We start from the raw sequence: 17,111 nt of genomic DNA on the forward strand, positions 1-17,111 counted from the left end.
GGGACGCTGCGCCCAGACAAACCCCCGTGCGTGTAAAGCCATGCTGCGTCCGGCCTGGCCGTGTCCCCCGGGACGTGGGGGACATCCCGGCCGGCTGGGCTCATGTGGGCCACGCAGGGACGCTGCTGGGGACACCCGCTGGTGCCCAACCAGCACCCTTCTCCTCCCCATCCATCCCGCAGCCTCCCCATTCCCCGAGGGCGGCGTCGGTGGCCCCTCGGCGGGCTCAAGGACGCGGTCCCACAGCAGTGGGGCCGGGGGTGCCGGTGCGGGTCCCGCTGGGCTGGCGGCAGGGCGGGGATGGCCCCCACCAGAGGCAGGAATCCAGCTCGGGTAAACAAGTGAGTAACCCGGATCGGAGCGCGGCCCCGCTAAATATAGCCGGGGGACGGCGGGGGACGGGGTGCCCAGCGCCAGCCCCTTCCCGCAGCCTTGCGGTGGGGCCAGGTGAGGCCGGTGGCCACGTCCACGCGTGTCCGTGTCCCACGCGTGTCCTCGCCCCACGCGTGGGGGCCGGCCCGGGCTCAGCCCCGCTGACTCAGCACCGGGGGATGCTGCGGGGGGCGCAGCGGGGGCGCCCCCGGGGCAGGGCCGGGGGCGGGGGGAGCGGGGTGGGGGGCGCGGGGACACGCGTGGGTGCTGGCGGGGGGGGCGGTGCCGGGCGGCCGGGCCGGGTCCGGCCCCGTTCGGGGCTCGGGGGGGGGGCGCGGGCCGGGGCGGGGCAGGGGGAGGGGCAGGGGCAGGGGGGAGGGGGGGGGCTCCGAGCCCGGCCCTTCCCCCTCGGGGCCGTGCTGAGCCGAGCCGGGCAGAGCCGAGACGAACCGAGCCGGGCTGCGCCGAGCCGGGCTGAACGGAGCCGAGCCGCGCTGGGCCGAACCGGGCCGAACCGTGCGGGGATGAACTGAGCCGGGCTGGGCCGAACCGAACCGAGCCGGGCTGAGCCGAGCCGGGCTGCGCCCCCCCCCCGCCCCCCCCGCCAGCCCCCGCGCATTGCCACGAGGTAGGGCCCGGGGGCGCTGGGGGGGGCCGGGTCGGGGGCGCCCCCCCTCCGCCTGCCCCGGGAGCGGCCCCGCGGTGGGGGGGGGGGGCGGAAAGGGGCCGCGGGGGGGGCGGCACGGAGGGGCCGGGACGGACAAAGAGCGCCCACGGCTGGGGTGGGCGGAGGGGCCGGGGAGGGGGACAGAGCGCGGGGCTCCCACCGAGGGGCCGGGACAGACGGACGGACCGCGGGTGGAGGGGGGGGTGGGCTGGGGGAGATGGGCAGACCCTAGGGCTTGGACAGACGGACGGGGGGCTGGGACAGACGGACCGAGGGGCTGGGCTGGGTGGGTGCGTGGGTGGGTGGGTGGATGGATGGATGGGTGGGTGGAGGAGCTAGGACAGGCAGATGGAGAGGCTGGGACAGACGGCCGGGGGGGTTGGGGTAGATGATGAAGGGGCTGAGGTGGATGGACAGACCGCAGGCGGACAGACAGAGGGGCTGCGCGGGGCGGCAGGGCTGGCCGGGCCGATAAGGGCTGCCTTACACAGCAGGGCTGGAGCGCTCCGGGGGGAGCGGTGCCCCCGCGCCCCTCGCTGCACCGCCTGGGAAGACCCCGCTCGCTGCGAGGGGCCGGGCAGTGCTGCCTCCTGCCACCCACCCTCCGCTGCCACCGCAAAGTTTGTCACTGGGCGGAGGTGCTGAGGGACGGGACAGGACAGAGAAGGGACTTTGGCACCCCTGCGATGCTGTGGCAGAGGCTCCCCGCACCACCCGGCCCCCTGCTCGTGCTCCCAAGGGTGGCCGGGGAGCTGCCACCACCTGCCCTGCTCCCAGGGACGGGTTGGGAGCAAGATGGGATGGGGACTGTGCTCAACGCCCCCAGGGGCCAGCGATGAGCCCCAGGCAGCCCTGACTCTGAGCAGGTTGGGGACGTCCAGCTGGGGACCTCTGCTGTGGGCCACGACAGGGACAGGTGCCTGGCTGGGACTGCCGCCGATTGTGTCCCTGCTCCCCATGGCCATCCCCTTCCCGGACAGCCCGTGGAAGTCCCCACTCCAGGCTCCCCCGGCAGCGGGTCACTTTGATGGCTGTGGGTCCGGGGAGGGACTCTGGAGCCCTGCCAGGTCCCCATCCCCATGACGTGGCCAATGCATTTCCCGTCTCGGCCGATGTCCTTGAGCTGATCTGCCCAGAGAGCAGCAGCCCCGGGGCAGCTGCCGAGGGGTCACATCCAGCCCTGGCAGGGACGGCTGCGCCCAACCGTGTCCCGTGGGACCACCTGCTGGGGACATCGGGCTGGGGACACTGCACGGAAAGTTGGGGCCATCCCTGGAGAGGTCCAGCAAGCAGAGAGGGACGGGACACACACGGGATAAAGGCAAACGCCCGGAGCAGGGACCCTGCAGCTCCCAGCACCACACCCAGCAGGGCAGAGCCCAGGGGCTGCAGTGCTCCCCCTCGCCCTCACCTCCTGCCCCCCCAGCACGATCCCGTCCCAGAGCCCTGCTGCTGCGGTGCCTTCAGCCTGGGGACATGCTCCCATCTGCCGGGCCCTGCTTTGGGAGCTCGCTGCTAGCGTGCCCGCGGGATGCCCGCCGTCCTGCCCGCTCCCGTTCCCAACCCTGCCCAGCACCCATGGAAGCGATGAGCTGGGGCAGGACCCAGGCAGCAGCGGGACCCCTCTGCGTCCCCCCGTACTGTTGGTGACACCTTTTCCTCACTGCCCTCAGAAGTGGCGAGGGCAGGAAGCCGCAGAGGCAGGGCAAGATGCTGCGCATCCCTGGCGAAACGCCGGCCCATGGGCTCACGCGGCGCCAGAAACCCCATTAGTGCCCGCACCAGGGCTGCCAACACAGCCTGCAGCAGCCCATTTAGGAGCTGGCTCCTCTCCTCCGGGATTTTGTCCCAGGATCTCCCCGCTGGGGCTCCTGCTGGCTCCAGCACCCCCAAAGCGGGGCCGAGGCGCGGACTCAGGGTGTCTCCTCCACAGGTGCTGCCATCCCCACACGCCACCTCACGCAACGGCTGCCCTGGATGGGGGGAGATAGCAAGTGAGGAGCCTCTGCCCCGCTCATGAATCCCTTCCCGTAAGTGCCTCTGCTTTGCTCTGCAGAGCAGCCGGGGCTGGTGGGGTTCGGCTCGGTGACAGCCCTGCTAGCGCTAAATGGGCGCTCTTTAATATTTGATTCCCTCTAAGTGCTGCCTGGCCCCGTGCAGGGTGGCACCGGCTGCTCGGCCCTGGCATTGCTGCCGCCCCGTGGTGGATGCTGCCACAGGATGGGGTCGGATCCTGCCACTTTGCAGGGGTTGGATCCTGCCACTATTGGGGTTGTGGCCTGCCACAGAGCGTGATGCGTGATGGACTCGCATCCTTCCACTTCGGGTGGGTTCGGATCCTGCTGTGCTGGAGCTGTGGGTACCCTGCAGAGCCGCTCGGCAGCCAGGCACATCCCGTGGCCACAAGACCTCAGGACAAAGTTACCCCGCACGCCCCAGGGGGGCCCTGCAGCCCCCACACACACTGCAGCACGCCGCCAGCCTGGCTTTGTGCCTGGTGGGGCCGGTGCCCACCCAGCCCCTTTTCTGCCAAGCAACTGAATTCCTCCTGCCGCGGCCCCGCTGCCAGGGCTGGGCTGTCTCAGTAGCGGGAGGGACAGTGGCGGGGACACGGCCAAGTGCTGCAGGCAGTGATGGGGAAACTGAGGCACAGCTCAGGGTTGAGCTGCTGGGCACTGGCAGTGCCAAGGGTGCGTGGGGCCAGAGCAGGTGGTTTACCACAGCATCCAGCAGCACCGTGGGGCCAGGATGAATTCACCAGGGCCAGGAGCGCGGGACATGGCGCCATCCCACCGGGGCCTGACATCAGTCCCAAGGGGACCAACACCTTTGGGGCTACTGCTGCGGTCCCTCAGGGACAGGAGCAAACAAACAGTGGCAAGTTTTCACTCTTGTCTCATGGAAAAAGCCGGGGCCGTCCTCACCCTTCGGCAGTGAGTCACCGCCAGGCTTTGCCAGCAGCCCCACACAGGGACGGGGACAGGGTCGGGGATGGGGACAGGGTCACAACACCGCCACCACCCCAGCGTCCTCCCCAGGGGACGGCAGCGGAGCGGGCAGCAGTGCTGCCATGCTGTGCCGGTGCCATTCGGCACCCCCAGCCCCACCGCCCGCCCCACCGCCGCGTGTTGCAATCCCTGGCCCCATCCCAGCCCTGGGATCAGCGCGGCGGCTCCAGGCCCTGCAGCCGGGCCTTGCCTCCGAGGGCCAAGAAGGGGGCGGCGGGTCGGGGCGCCGGGCGGCTGACGTGGAGCCGGGCTCCCTGGGATGCACAGGGGAGGCGGGTGCCGGGGCAGCCACTGCAGCCGTCGCTGGTCGGGGCCAGCTTGAGGTTTGTCGGGGATGGGGCAGGTGGCGGTGGCACCACGCACGAGGGGGTGACGGGACCCCCCCACAGCCATGGGGCCGTTCGCAGTGCCGGCTGCGGTGGAGGCAGCTGCAGCAACCTCTGCAGTGCCCTGGTCCCCAGGGGTGGCCAGGCAGGGGGAGGTGGTACCAGGCAGCCTGGGGACGGGGCAGGCGGGTGGTGGGGACATCCCTGTCCTGAGAAACGGGCCCAGTCCCCACGTCCCTCCGGCTGGGGTCAGGTCCAGCTGTGTCTCTGCTTGCTCTGGAAGCGGCTCCACCCTGTCCCAGATCACCCCGTTGCAAACAGGCTGCGCTAATTAGCGATGGCGAAAGCAGCGCTGGGGCTGCCCGGCTGCCAGATGCTCCCCGGACAGAGGCCGGCGCCCAGCAGGCCGCCGGGGCAGCGCGCCATCCCCTGTCCCCAGGCCAACAGCTCCGGCTGCCACAGACGGGATGGGGGAATGCGAGACCTGGCTGCATCCCCCACACCTGCAGGTGGATGTGCTGGGGGTGGGGGGGGGCAACCAGGGTCGTGGGGTGACACCCCCCCATGGGTGCCATGTGCACCACGCATCTCCGGGCGCGAACGTCCCGCCTGCGGTCAAGCGAGCGCCACGTGGGCACCCGGCCACAGGCGCGGGGGGGGGGGGGAAGCTTTTAAACTAATCCTGCTCCAGCCCCACGGCGGGCGTGGAGGATGCGGCCACATCCCCGATCCCGGCTCGGCATGCGGAGCTGGTCCCGTGCCCAGCCCACAGCTGGGATGCATCAGGGAGAGCGCCCGCGTGGGTGCTGCGGGGCTGGGGACCCCTGGGGATGGACAAAGTGACCACGGTGGCCCTGGGAGCACCAGAGGATGTGCAGAGCCCCCGCCTCATGAGTGCCTCAGTTCCCCCACCCCGCTGCAGGAATGTTAGGATGAGGCAGGGGCAGGGGTTTTGCAAGGTCCCTGGTGATGCTGAGCACTGGCAGTGCCCCTGCCCGCGGGCAGGATCTGTCCCAGGCACAGCCACCCAACCCTATGCCCACAGCCTCGGGGGGGGGGGGGGGGGGGGGGGGGGGGTGTCTGGCTGGGCCACCCCAGCACAGGACAGAGCCGTCAGCGAGCGCAGCTGGCAGCGGCGCGCTTCTCCAAACAACGAGCACGAGGGGATTAGGGCCTGGTGGCCGCTGGCCCCATGGCTCGCAGCCGGGAATGGTTAATCCCAGCCAGCTGCAGGGCTGGGGCCAGGCAGCACCCAGACCCCCACCACGGCATCCCATGGGGCGCCCCACATGCACAGGCTCTGGGTGGGTGGCAGTGGTCTTGGCCATGGGGGAACTGTCCCTAAAACTCCCTTTGTCCCCATAGATCCAAGTGGGATCGGAGCCAGCGCTGGGACCTGGGGGCAGGACGTGCTATGGAGCCGAGCTTGAGGGGCGCCTGAAGCCAGCAGAAGGACCAGGATGGGGTGGGGGGACACGGAGCTCCCCAACGTGAGCCTGGCTGCCCGGCCGGACACCTGCTTCGGGGTGGTCAACCTCAGCACCAGCCTCAACGAGACGCAGAAGAAAGCCATCGCCTCGCCATGGTTCTCCACTGCCTTCGGCCTCATCGGCCTCTGCTCCAACCTCTTTGCCCTCTACGTCCTGCTCAGCTCCTCCCGCAAGCTCACCAGCCGGTCCCGCTCCTCCTTCCTCGTCTTCCTCTGTGGGCTGGTGGTCACAGACTTCATGGGGCTGCTGGTGACGGCCTCGGTCATCATCCCTTACCACTTCATCAAGTTCAACTGGGCTGAGGTGGACCCCGGCTGCCATCTCTGCAACTTCCTTGGCTTCTCCATGGTCTTCTTCGGGCAGTGCCCGCTGCTGCTGGGGGCCACCATGGCCGGCGAGAGGTTCTTCGGCATCAACCACCCCTTCTCCCGCTCCACCAGCATCTCCAAGCGCCGTGCGTGGTCCATCGTGGGGATGGTGTGGGGCTTCTCCTGCGTGCTAGGGCTGCTGCCGGTGCTGGGGCTGGGCCGCTACACGCTGCAGTACCCCGGCTCCTGGTGCTTCCTCACCCTCCTGCCCGACACCGGCAACGCCGTCTTCTGCCTGCTCTTCGCCCTGCTGGGCATCTTCTCCGTACTGCTCTCCTTCATCTTCAACACGGTCAGCGTGGTCACGCTCTGCCGCGTCTACCACGACCGGGAGTCCGTGCAGCGGCGGCGGGACAGCGAGGTGGAGATGATGGTGCAGCTCGTGGGCATCATGATCATTGCCACCATCTGCTGGATGCCGCTCCTGGTGAGGCCCTGGCTTGTGGTGTGGCCCTCACGGGGGGGGCGGGGGGGGGGGGGGCAGGTCTCAATGTCCTCCCCACGTCCAGCCTGGTGCCCCCGTGTCCCTCCTGGTGAGGCTGCAGGTATTGGTGCCCCCCTCCTTGTCCCCTGTGGTGTGGCCCTGGGAGCTGTCCCCTTGTGTCCCTCCTGGTGAGGTCCTGGTGTCCCCCCCCCATCACCCGCAGCAAGGCCCCAGCTCTCAGTGCACCCCTTCCCAGCCCCTCCTGGTGAAGCCCCATGATCTTGGTGACCTCCCCTCATGCCCCGAGAGGAGGCCCCAGCCCTTGGTGTTCCCCCTACGCCCCTTCTGGAGAGGCCCTGGGTCTGGATGTGCTCCCCCCGCCATCTCTCCACCTGGGGACCTCAGCCTCGGTGAAATCCCACAGCCCTCCCATCCTCGTCCTTCCAGGCCGACCGGGTGCCCAAGGCCATGGGTGCCCAAGGCCGCGGGTGCCCAACGTGGGACCCCCAGGTTCGGCCCCAAACCCTGACAGGGACCGGTGGGAAGCCCCCACTGCCCCTCGCCCCCCCCCCCCTGCCCCCAGTCAGCTCACGCCTCCCCTCTCCCCCCAGATCTTCATCATCCAGACCGTCCTGCAGCAACTGCCGGCCGGGGAGCGCGCCCGGACACTGCCCACGGAGACGCAGAAGCTGCTGCTCATCTACATCCGCATGGTCACCTGGAACCAGATCCTGGACCCCTGGGTCTACATCCTGTTCCGCCGCGCCGTGCTGCAGCGCGTGCACCCAGGGCTGCGCACCCGGCCCTCCCTGCTCTCCCTCTACCCCGTCCTCAACCCCTCGCTGCGCCGCAAGCTCGCTCAGGAGGCCCGGCTGCAGTAGTGGGGGGGGGGGCGGGGACGAGCTGGACCCCCCCCCCTCCCCCCGGCCATGGGATGTGGGCGCACACAACCAGCGGTGCAGTGGTTTATTAATTAGCGGTCACCACGCGTCCGCCCTCCCTGCCCTGAGGCCGGGGGATGGGGTGCCCGGTGGGGTTTGGGGGGGTGGGAGGCATGGGGGTGCCCCCCCCCCCCCACACACACACACACACCCCCCCGGGTGACCCCTCCCCAATAAAGCGCAGCTTGTGCAGCTCTCCGTGCCCACTGGGATGGGGGGGGGGGGGGGCATGGGTGCCCCCAGCCCTGCTCCTCCAGGCTGTGCTGTGGGTGCTTGCAAGGGGTGTGGGGGGTCCTGTTGGGGGGGGGGGGGGCTGGCACCCATAGACAGGGGCGCATACCCATGGGGGTAAGCTCTGCACCCCCCCACCCCCCACCCCCAGCCTGGGGCGGGTGCACAGCAGTGTTCACACGGTTGCAGGATGGGGACTCCCCCCCCCCACACACACACACACCCCCAGTGCCACCGCCAGCCTCACACAGGGTGGTGGCGCAGAGGGGACATAGAGTGGGGACCTGGGTGGGGGACACCACTGCCCCCCCCCCCCCCGGCTACTCCCGCACCCCCCCGGTGCTGCAGACAGCCGCCCACACCTCGGCCACGAACTCCGGGGGGAAGGCGAACTCGCCCAGCACCGAGTCGAGGCCGCGGGCGAGCGCGGCGGTGCCGGGGCTCTGCTTCGCCATCTCTACCATGGTGGCGGCTGCGGGGAGAAGGGAGGGGTGAGCAGCGGTGGGGGGGCAAACGGGGGGGGGGGGGGGAGGAGGGCACAGGGGGCTCACCCAGCTCGCTGTCGTGGATGCCCATGTAGCTCTCCAGCAGGTCGTCCACGCGGCGGGCGGCTTCTTCCTCTGTGGCGCTGGGCTGCGGGTGGGAGGGGGGGCACCCAGTGCAGGGGGCACCCAAGGAGGGGGGTACATCCCCCCCCCCCAGCCCAGCACAGTGCCTGCCCATGGGTCCGGGGGTGCCTTACCCCCTCCTGCAGCGTGGCCGGGCCCTGCGCCCGCAGCCGCAGCGTCTCCTTCCCGCTGGCCACTCTGCCCTCAGCGGGGCACTTGCTGCTGCTCCGCGTCCTCTGCCCGATCATGTCTGCACCCCGGGGTGGGGGCGAGAGGCAGGCAGGGAGCCCGGGGTGGATGTCCGAGGATGACCAAGGAGGGGCAGCCAAGGATAACCAAGAACATCGGTGACGGACAGCCAAGGGTGACCAAGAACACCCAAGGGTGGCCAGCCAAGGCTATCCAAACACCCCAGGGGACACGCAAGGAGGGCCCCATGGGGTAATCCGTGTGTGGCCGAGGACACCCATGGGTGCAGGTCAGGGATGCACACATGTACGGTGTGCTCATGCAGAGGACTAAGGGTGGGCACAGGGGGCAGCTTGGGGTGCACAGGCAGATGTGGGGATGCGCCCTGAGGTGGGGTGTTCACAGGGGTGCCCGCAGCCCTGGGGGGGCTGCAAGGGTGCGGGGTGCATGCAGGGGTACATGCATGGGTACCCAGCAGTGGGGTGGATCCTGAGGGAGGCTGCAGGAGCCCAGCACCCTGCTCAGGGTGCTACGACACAACTGCAGGCGTGTGCACTCCCACGGGACCGTGGGGTCAGCGCACGGCCCATGCACATTGCAGGAGGGGGTCTTGACGCCCCTTCCCGGGGGTCCCCAGTCAGAGCAGCCCCCGTCCCCGCTCACCAAAGGCCTTTTTGGGCTGCACCAGGCGCAGGGTGAAGGGCTGAGCGCGGGGCAGTTCCCGCAGCATGCGGGCCACCTCGTAGTGCCGGCAGCCCACGATGGTGTGGTCGTTGATGGCCTCGATGCTGTCGCCCACACACACCGCCTGGATGCGGTTGATGATGCTCCCCTCCTTGATCCGCTGGGGGGGGTACACGGTGACACCAAGGGGGGGGGGGGGGGGGCATCGGGAGGACGGACAGACAGACATAGCCCCCATCCCACACCTCCTTGCACCGATTTCCTTTAGCAATGGAGTCAGCCAGGGAGCCCCCCAAAATGCACCATGCAGAGGGGGACCCCTGGGGCCAGGGTAGACGCAGAGACCCCTGCCCAGCCCCCCACACACTCACACACACACTTTCTCACCTTGATGAAAGCGTAGCCAGCCCCGTTGTCCGTGATGGTGAGTCCCAGCGCGTCCTCAGTCTTGGTCACCTCCACCTCCTTCGTCTCCCCCCGGACGTGGGCGAAGATGAAATCCTCCAGGCCGATCTGCCCCCCCCAGCAGCTTCTGCATGTCCACTTTGTGCGTGTTGAGCGTGCAAAAGAGGATCTGCCACCAGCACCCCGTCACCGCGGCTGGGGACACCAGCGGTGCCAGCACCACCCTTCGCTCCGAGCCCCCCCCCAGCACACCCCGCCACCTCACCTCGGTGGGCGAGATGCTGAAGACCTCGGCGATTTTGCCGTAGAGCTCCTTGACGTTGGTGAAGCCCTCGATGCGGCCCGTGGGGCTGCCGTGGGCCAGCTGGGTGCGAAACACCAGGCGTGGGCGGACGCGCGGGGGCCGCGGGGCTGGGGGTGGCTCGGGGGCCCCCGGCTCCTGCCCCACGCCGTTCTCCATGGGGCCGTCCTCCTGGGGCTGCCGGCCGTGCCTGCCCGCCCGCTGCATCCCACCGCTGCCGCTGCTGAATTATAGATGGGCACCAGCTCCCGGCCGGGCCGTAAGGCGATCCCCAGGGACCAGGAACCCGATCCGGTGGCACAGGTCACTCCCCGGGATCGGGTGAGCACCGCCGTGTAGGATCAGCTCCGGTGAGCAGCACCACGGCTCCATCGCACCCCCCTGGGGTGCAGGATGGGGCAGCAACAATGAGTGCGGGGCCATCACCCTTGCAGCTGGAGGCCAGCTCACGGCTGTGACCCAACAAGACGGGGGTAAAGCTGTTCCAGGTAGCTCCTGTCCTTTGAAGCCCACCCCAAGCACAAACACACAGAGCCCAAGGTGGTTTCTCCCACGTTTATTCACTCCCATCTCCATCCCGAGCAGCCACCAGGAGATGGCAACCAAGAGACTCATCTACAGAGCACCGACCTTGCAGGCAAGAGAGGGGTGGTTGGACCCCTGCCCCAGGTTAAACCCGGGGCCGAATCCACGTAGTGCTAGTAAGAAAATAAGACGCTCTCTAATTACACAATCTGAGATTTCTGACGGGCAGCCCCAGGGTCGTCCGACCCCAGCACAGCGTGGAGAGGACGCGGCTGCCGTCACGGTGGTCCCATGAGGGCTCCCCAGGGCTAGGAGGGTTCCGGCCCCGCTCCCCCTCAGCACAGAAGTTTCGCCTTTGCCAGCGTGCGGGGAAGGGGCTGCCCTGCCTGGCCCAAAGGCACAGGGGAAGCAGAAGGGGCAGGCAGGGTGCATGGGGCTGATGGGCTGAAGGCACCCGAGGGGCAGCAGCGAGGGGAAAAGGGAAGATTAAATAAAACAAGAGACAGCAGAAGGAATCCTGTCGCCTCCCCCATTGCAGACTGAGGGTCCCTGGGCTGATTTAGGGGCTGGGATGTGGCACTGAGCCCCAGGGGCTCCCCATGGTCCCCAGGGTGCACGGCTGCCGCTCCTGGCCACGCTCACCAAGTAGGGGACAGGAGCCTCGAGCCGAGCCAAACATGCAGAGGGGCAGCTCGAAGGAGGTCCTGTCCCCATCGTGGAGAGGCGAGGCCATCGAGGAGGGGCTGGTCGTCAGCCCTTCTGCCTTACGGGCTTGTCACAGCTGCCCCGCAGCCCCTAGGTCGCCGTGGAAGAGGCTGCTTTCCTCCAGACCCTCCACCCGCAGGCTGCGGTGCCGCATCTGGCACAGGCCACGCTCAGGGGAGTCCCCCGGGGCTCAGCGAGCCGGGGCCACAGGCGATGCCCAGAGGCGATGCCGCGGGAGCCTGGGAGCGCACGGGAGAGCAGGGGGTGCTCATGCTGGGGCCTCAGCCACGGCACCGCTTGGTCCCCAGAAGCTCAAGGTCCTCGGAGATGTCACGGCCGCGGGGCCGGGGTCGCTCCCTGCTGAAGTGGAGGGGGAAGCAGCCGGACCACCAGCAGGGACTGTCCCTTGTGTGAGCTCCAAGGGACAGGGCCGTGGTCCGGCCGGCCCCGGGCTCCGGCAGGGACTGGTCCTCTTCACAAGTGTTCGCTGCAGGGGGTGGAAAACGAGGCCAAATGACAGGGGTTTTGACTTCTCTTCCCCACAAACCGTGCGGAGACGGCCCCGAGCCACCCCTGCACCCCCGCCGGGCGCCGGCCAGCCCTGCCCCGCTCACCTGGCTATCCGGGACAGGATCTCCTTGATGCGAACCACCAGCTTCTCGTGCTGCAGCGGGTTGCTCTCGATGGCGCTGTGCAGCTTGGCCATGTAGAAGTCCAGAGTGCTCAGCGTCGGGGTTTCCCCGGTGCCTACGGGGCAGCAGCCCGGTAAGGCCCCACCCAGCCCCGTGCATCGTGCTGGGGATGAGACCCTGAACGAGGTCCCGTCTCCTGCAGCAGTGAGCTCACACCGATACAAAGCCAGGAACAAAAAGGATTGTTCCTGTTCCTAACACCTCCCCGGAGGAAGCTGTGACTGCATCTGGAGACAAGGACAGTTCCCAGTTTGTCCTATCCTGCTATAGAGGAGCTGGCTGGCACGTCTGGACTCTCTGGAGAGCCCCCAAGCGCTCTGTGATCCTCCCCCCCCAGCAGACGAGCAGTTATCCCCGCCCCACTGACATCCCTGCTACAGCCCCTGCTGGCTTCAGGCCCCTCCACGTGGCCACCATGTCCCAGGACAGCAAGGCCGGTCCCCGGGGCTGCCCCGAGCTCACCAGGGATGGGGAGGGAGGCGAAGCTGGTGGTGAGGGCCTGCCGCACGGACTGGAGCTGCTGCTGCAAGGCCAGGGTCTGCCTCTCCTCCTGCGCCAGCTCCTGCTCCAGCTTCTCCTTGGCACAGTTCATGCTCTCCGTGTGCTTCTGCAGGATGGCGTTCTGCTCCTCAAACTCCGTGTTCATCTTCCGCAGGCGCCGCAGCTCGGCCTCCCGGGCTGCCGGGGACAACGTGGGTCAAAGGGGTCCTGGGGGGGGGGGGCGATACGGTGACCCTTTCCCCTCAGCCCAAACTCGGCCCCTTCCTCAGCCCCTCACCTTTGTTTTGGTCCAAGAACTCTTCGGTGAAGATGGGCACGTCGAAGGTGGAGAAGGTGTCGCTGCACTCCCCAGCCTGGAGGACAGGAGGGGATGGATCGGGCAGGGCGGAGGGGACGCCGTGCCCGCGGCGGAGGGGACAGCTACGTGCTGCCTCCTGCAGCTCCAGGCACTGCTTCAGCGGGCACTCCAGAAGCCCGTCCCACACCTCCCTCAGCCCGAAGGGGCCAAACCCAGCAGTGCCACGTGCCCCAGTTTCCCCACACGGCCGTGGAGCCGCCAGCACCTTACCTTGTGCGGGTGCCCGTTCAGCAGGGTGTTCACCGCCACGGAGCCGGCATCCTCTGGGAAGGAGGAAGGGGGTTACCCTCCATGAGCCGCCCCGGCATCCCCCAGAGGCCCCGGCAGCACTTGGCCGGATCCCGAGCAAAGGGCAGCTGCCCCTGGTCCCACAGCCCACCTTTCTTGATCTTTTTCTCCTGGATCTTCTCCGTGCACATCTTGTAGGCCTCCGACTGCTGGTATTCCCGCAGCTCCTTCATGTACTGCTGCTTCTCCCGCTCCGCTTCATCCAGGTACCGCTAGGGTCACAGACGTCCTCAGCCTGGCCCGGCCCCAGCAGTGGGCTCCCCGTGGTGCTGCTGACCCCTTCCCACCCCCCAAGGCCCGGCTCCCGCTCACCAGCCCAGCAGCACCGAGCCAGGCTCCCCGGTAACCCCTTTGTGGCGCTTTCCGTGCCCAGACCTCGAGTGCGCAAAGATTTTGGCTTCCGAGCGCACCGAGATGCGATGGGGCCGTTCCCAGCCTGCGCCAGGCAGCGAGCAGAGGGGGGTCAGGTGCAGGAGCCTCCAGAGAGGCTCCGCCAGGACTGGGGGGGAGCTGCCAGCCCCAGAAGACGAGCCCCCCCCCCGGTACCTGCTTCTCCGACAGCTGCAGCTTGCTCCACTCCGCTCCCAGCATCTTGGTGATCTCCGGGAAGGGCAGGTCAGGGTGCTGCGTGCGGATCTGCTCGCGGCGCTCGTTCAGAAAACGAACGTAGCCCGTCACGGGGGCCTTGGGGCCATTGGGAAGGATCTTCTTCCTCTTCTTGCCCTTCGGCCAGCCCCTCTTCTTCACCGGCTGGTGCCCCGAGTATGGAAAGGGACAAGCTGGCGTCGATGACGGTGCAGGACCCGCACCCCTCGGGGCAAGGTCTCAGCCCTTCCCTGACCACGGTCACGCCACGGGTCCCGCAGCACGACTCGGCGAGCTGGGGAACAGCCCCAAGCCCCGGGGACGGAGCGGGGAAGGACGCGGGCAGCGGGGCTCACCTCCTCCTCGCCGTGCGGCTTCTCGCTGCTGGCCCGCGCCACCTCCCCCTTCTCCTGCTTGATGGCCACCAGGAAGTTCCCATGCTGAGCCTTGCCCGCGGCGTGCCTGCGGACAGAGAGCGCCCGTCAGAGAGGGCTGGGGGCCTGCTGGATCCATCACGGCACCCCCTGCAGCACCGCCGGGGCCTGCCAGACCCCTGGCTCCCACCCAGGCCGAGTGCCCAAACCCGATCGCGGCCCCAGGGCTCAGCAGAGCCCAGCACCGGGTGGACAGGACGCGACCCCGGGCACACAAAAGTTGCTCCAAGGTCCGACGGCCACCCAAGGCCCCTCGGCGGCGTTTTGAGCGGGGCTGGGAGCTGCCAGCACCGCTCCGGGTGGCAGCGAGCAGCGAAGGCTACCATGAAAACGCTCGGGGACATCCCCACGTGCCACTGAGACAGCGTGGCGAGTTGTCCTGAGTGACACGCACCGGCTGATCCTCCTGGGCGAGGGAGGAGCCGCCGTGCGGACAGATCCTGGTGGCAGCACCCCCCCGGGGTACCGGACGAGGAGGGCAGGGCGCCGGCGGGACGAGCCAGGGCCAAAACCGCTCCTTCGGTGGCTGGCACCAGGCTCACGGAGCCACCTCCGGATGCACCCAGCAGTTCTAACGAGAGGCCGGGAGCCCCGAGGCCGCTTTCCAGCCCGATGCCACATCTTTACGGGCCAGCAGACGCCCTCAGCAGCCCCAGCACGGACCAAGCCGGGGTAGGAACCCCCCCAGCAGCACCGCGGCCTCTCCCTGGGGCCCCCACGGCACCAGCTGGCCCCGGCTCCCTCTTCAGCCGGCTCCTTCCCACGGCGGAGCCCCCGGCCCGCTCGCACCCTTTGATCCTCCGACTTTGATGGCCCGATCACAGCGATTGCTGCCGGCGGCAGCCCAGCCGATCACGCACCCGACCACACCAGAGCGCGGCCGGGCCTGCCGGACACGGGGAGACACAAAGGGCGCGAGCGGCGTGGCCAGCACGGCCGGGCTGTACTTTCATCCGAGTCACAAGACACGTTTAATAGCGAGGGGCTAGGCACAAGCCCGCCAAGGGAACGAGAACTCGGCTGTGCACTAGAAGCCAGGCAGATCCGGACTCGCTCCCTAGTTTGTCGCGTCCCTCGGTCACGTCACACGCTCGGTGTGAACCCAGATCTCCGTACGAGAGCCCTGCACGAGCCACAGTTCACCTGGCAATTAATTTCTGTCCCCTTTCTGCGAGCCCTGGGGACACCGCCTCTAAGGCTGATCCTCCCCGGGACCTAGCCGCTTGCACTGAAGCTACGGGAAGGTGTGAGAACATCTTCAGCCTCCCGGAAAAAAAAAAAAAAAAAAAAAAAAACCTGCTGCGGCTCCAGCGGGCCTCAGCCCTTCTTTATCAGCCCTAACAAAACACTCCCGGCCACACCAGCCCGGTAACGTCCCGCACCGCGGCTGGGAATGTGCTGACGCCCCCCCAGACGGCGAGCTCTGCCTCCCCCACGCAGCGCCACGGATTCCTTTCGTGCCTGAGGATGCTTTAAAAAGTAAAGCTATTCCCGGCACGATTCCTCCCCTTATCTCGGCTCCCTTGGGCATCCACCACCTCCCCGCGCCGCCTGCCCGGCCTTGCAGCGGCTCCGGGACCCGGCGCCCCGGGACCCAGCGGTGGCAGCAGCTGGAACGTCCCTGGGGGTGGGCATCGTCCCCCGGGGGGTGGGCATGGTTTGTCCTGAACGAGCTAAGGCTGAGATGATCCTAATCTCACGGCACGTTTTATGGTTTTTGCACCAGTTCCTACAGGAAAGGTCCCCGAGGCGGGCACGGCGACGCTTGTCAGCCCCCCCCCAACCGGTGACTCCCCTCTCTGGGGGGCTTGTCACCCCCCGGGGCCAGGTGCCGGGCTGGGGGGGCACTTACAGCATCCCAGCGGGCGCCTGCTTCGCGCTGTGGGCCATGGGCAGCCGGGGGCAGCTCAGAGCAGGACCCTGAGGGACAAAACCGGGGGTGTCACCGGGGCCCTGGGGACCACCGAAGCCACGGGCCAAGCCCCCCCTTGCTCAACTCCTTCCCTCCAGGCCCCCATGGCTGTCCCTCCTCAACCCCCCCAGCACCCCCAGACCCCCCCTTCCTACACCCCCAGACCCTCCCCAGCACCTCCAGCCCCCCCCCAGCACCTCCAGCCCCTCCCAGCACCCCTAGACCCCCCCAGATCCCCCCAGCAACCCAGCACCCCCCCAGTACCCCTAGACCCCCCCCAGCACCTCCAGACCCCCCCCCAGCACCCCTTCCTACACCCCCACCCACCCCCCCCAGCACCTCCAGCCCCCTTCAGCACCCCTAGACGCCCTCCAGCGCCCCCCCCAGCACCCCCAGGCCCCTTCATGACCCCCCCCCTCAGCACTCCCAGCCCCCCCCCCAACACCCCCAAGCCCCTTCCAGATCCCCCCCCAAAACCCCCAGGCCCCTTACAGATCCCCCCCCAAGCACCCCCAGGGCCTCCCCAGCCCCCCCCCAAAGCACCTCCAAGCCCCTTCATGACCCCCCCCCAGCACTCCCAGCCCCCCCCAGGACCCCTCCCTACACCCCCAGCCCCCCCCAGCACCCCTAGACCCCCTCCAGCCCCCCCGAGCACCCCCCAGGCCCCTTCCAGCCCCCCCCCCCAAGCACCTCCAGGACCTCCCCAGCCCCCCTCCCTACACCCAGCCCCCCCAGCACCTCCAGACACCCCACCAACACCCCCAGGCCCCTTCCAGGCCCCCCCCCCAGCACCTCCAGCTCCTCCCCAGACCCCCCCCAGGCCCCCCCTCCAGCACCCCCGGACCCCCACACACACCCCCCCAGCCCCCTCCCTACACCCAGCCCCCCCCCAAGCACCTCCAGGCCGCCCCTCCCCGGCCCCCCCCCGCCCCTCGTTACCCCTGGCCCCCCCCCGCCATCTTGGGCCCCCCCCGCCCCCACCTTCCCTGGCGCCGCCGGGCCCCTCGGCCTCCCTTCCTCGCCCGGCCACGCCCCTCTATTATTATGCAAATGAGCCCCCGCTTCCGCTCCGCCGATTGGCTCCGCGCGCCGGGACC

At 68.9% G+C, this 17,111-nt stretch overlaps 3 protein-coding genes across 6 annotated transcripts; 1 reads left to right on the forward strand and 2 right to left on the reverse strand.

Moving 5' to 3' along the window:
- The first annotated feature begins 749 nt into the window (after positions 1-749).
- On the forward strand, positions 750-7,788 carry TBXA2R (thromboxane A2 receptor). Of its 3 annotated transcripts, XM_040537848.1 has the most exons (4): positions 750-1,000; positions 2,973-3,069; positions 5,739-6,658; positions 7,267-7,788. In XM_040537848.1, the coding sequence occupies exons 3-4, from the start codon at positions 5,834-5,836 to the stop codon at positions 7,534-7,536; spliced, it is 1,095 nt and encodes a 364-aa protein (XP_040393782.1). In that variant the 5' UTR covers positions 750-1,000; positions 2,973-3,069; positions 5,739-5,833; the 3' UTR covers positions 7,537-7,788. The 3 variants fall into 3 exon arrangements, with proteins under 3 accessions (XP_040393782.1, XP_040393783.1, XP_040393784.1); XM_040537849.1 differs by lacking the exon at positions 2,973-3,069 and having other exon boundaries at positions 794-1,000; XM_040537850.1 differs by lacking the exons at positions 750-1,000; positions 2,973-3,069 and adding an exon at positions 4,223-4,370.
- A 359-nt stretch (positions 7,789-8,147) lies between these two features.
- Positions 8,148-10,355, reverse strand: GIPC3 (GIPC PDZ domain containing family member 3; the record flags this gene model as incomplete). Its single annotated transcript, XM_040538019.1, is given in 8 exon segments — positions 8,148-8,299; positions 8,379-8,460; positions 8,570-8,685; positions 9,288-9,468; positions 9,696-9,830; positions 9,832-9,882; positions 9,979-10,127; positions 10,130-10,355. Coding segments are annotated over 8 exon segments (1,092 nt in total), but the record flags the coding sequence as incomplete, so codon positions are not given.
- A 200-nt stretch (positions 10,356-10,555) lies between these two features.
- Positions 10,556-17,111, reverse strand: HMG20B (high mobility group 20B). Of its 2 annotated transcripts, none has more exons than XM_040537300.1 (10): positions 16,996-17,111; positions 15,955-16,022; positions 14,025-14,130; positions 13,630-13,833; positions 13,175-13,295; positions 13,006-13,058; positions 12,715-12,790; positions 12,399-12,614; positions 11,859-11,991; positions 10,556-11,731 (listed from the first exon to the last, which is right to left on the reverse strand). In XM_040537300.1, the coding sequence occupies exons 2-10, from the start codon at positions 15,990-15,992 to the stop codon at positions 11,719-11,721; spliced, it is 960 nt and encodes a 319-aa protein (XP_040393234.1). In that variant the 5' UTR covers positions 15,993-16,022; positions 16,996-17,111; the 3' UTR covers positions 10,556-11,718. The 2 variants fall into 2 exon arrangements, with proteins under 2 accessions (XP_040393234.1, XP_040393235.1); XM_040537301.1 differs by having other exon boundaries at positions 16,954-16,996.

The sequence above is a fragment of the Cygnus olor genome, chromosome 26 (assembly GCF_009769625.2).
Source record: "Cygnus olor isolate bCygOlo1 chromosome 26, bCygOlo1.pri.v2, whole genome shotgun sequence".
NCBI lineage: Eukaryota > Metazoa > Chordata > Aves > Anseriformes > Anatidae > Cygnus > Cygnus olor.

Bases quoted from the DNA above. Each gene is read 5' to 3' on its own strand.
- TBXA2R (XM_040537848.1), top strand. From the start codon at position 5,834: ATGGGGTGGGGGGACACGGAGCTCCCCAACGTGAGCCTGGCTGCCCGG. The intron at 6,659-7,266 runs GTGAGGCCCTGG...CTCTCCCCCCAG, and splicing joins TCTGCTGGATGCCGCTCCTG to ATCTTCATCATCCAGACCGT.
- HMG20B (XM_040537300.1), bottom strand. From the start codon at position 15,992: ATGGCCCACAGCGCGAAGCAGGCGCCCGCTGGGATGCT. The intron at 13,834-14,024 runs GTGAGCCCCGCT...TCGGGGCACCAG, and splicing joins AGCCGCACGGCGAGGAGGAG to CCGGTGAAGAAGAGGGGCTG. The intron at 13,059-13,174 runs GTGGGCTGTGGG...CCTCCTTCCCAG, and splicing joins GGAGAAAAAGATCAAGAAAG to AGGATGCCGGCTCCGTGGCG.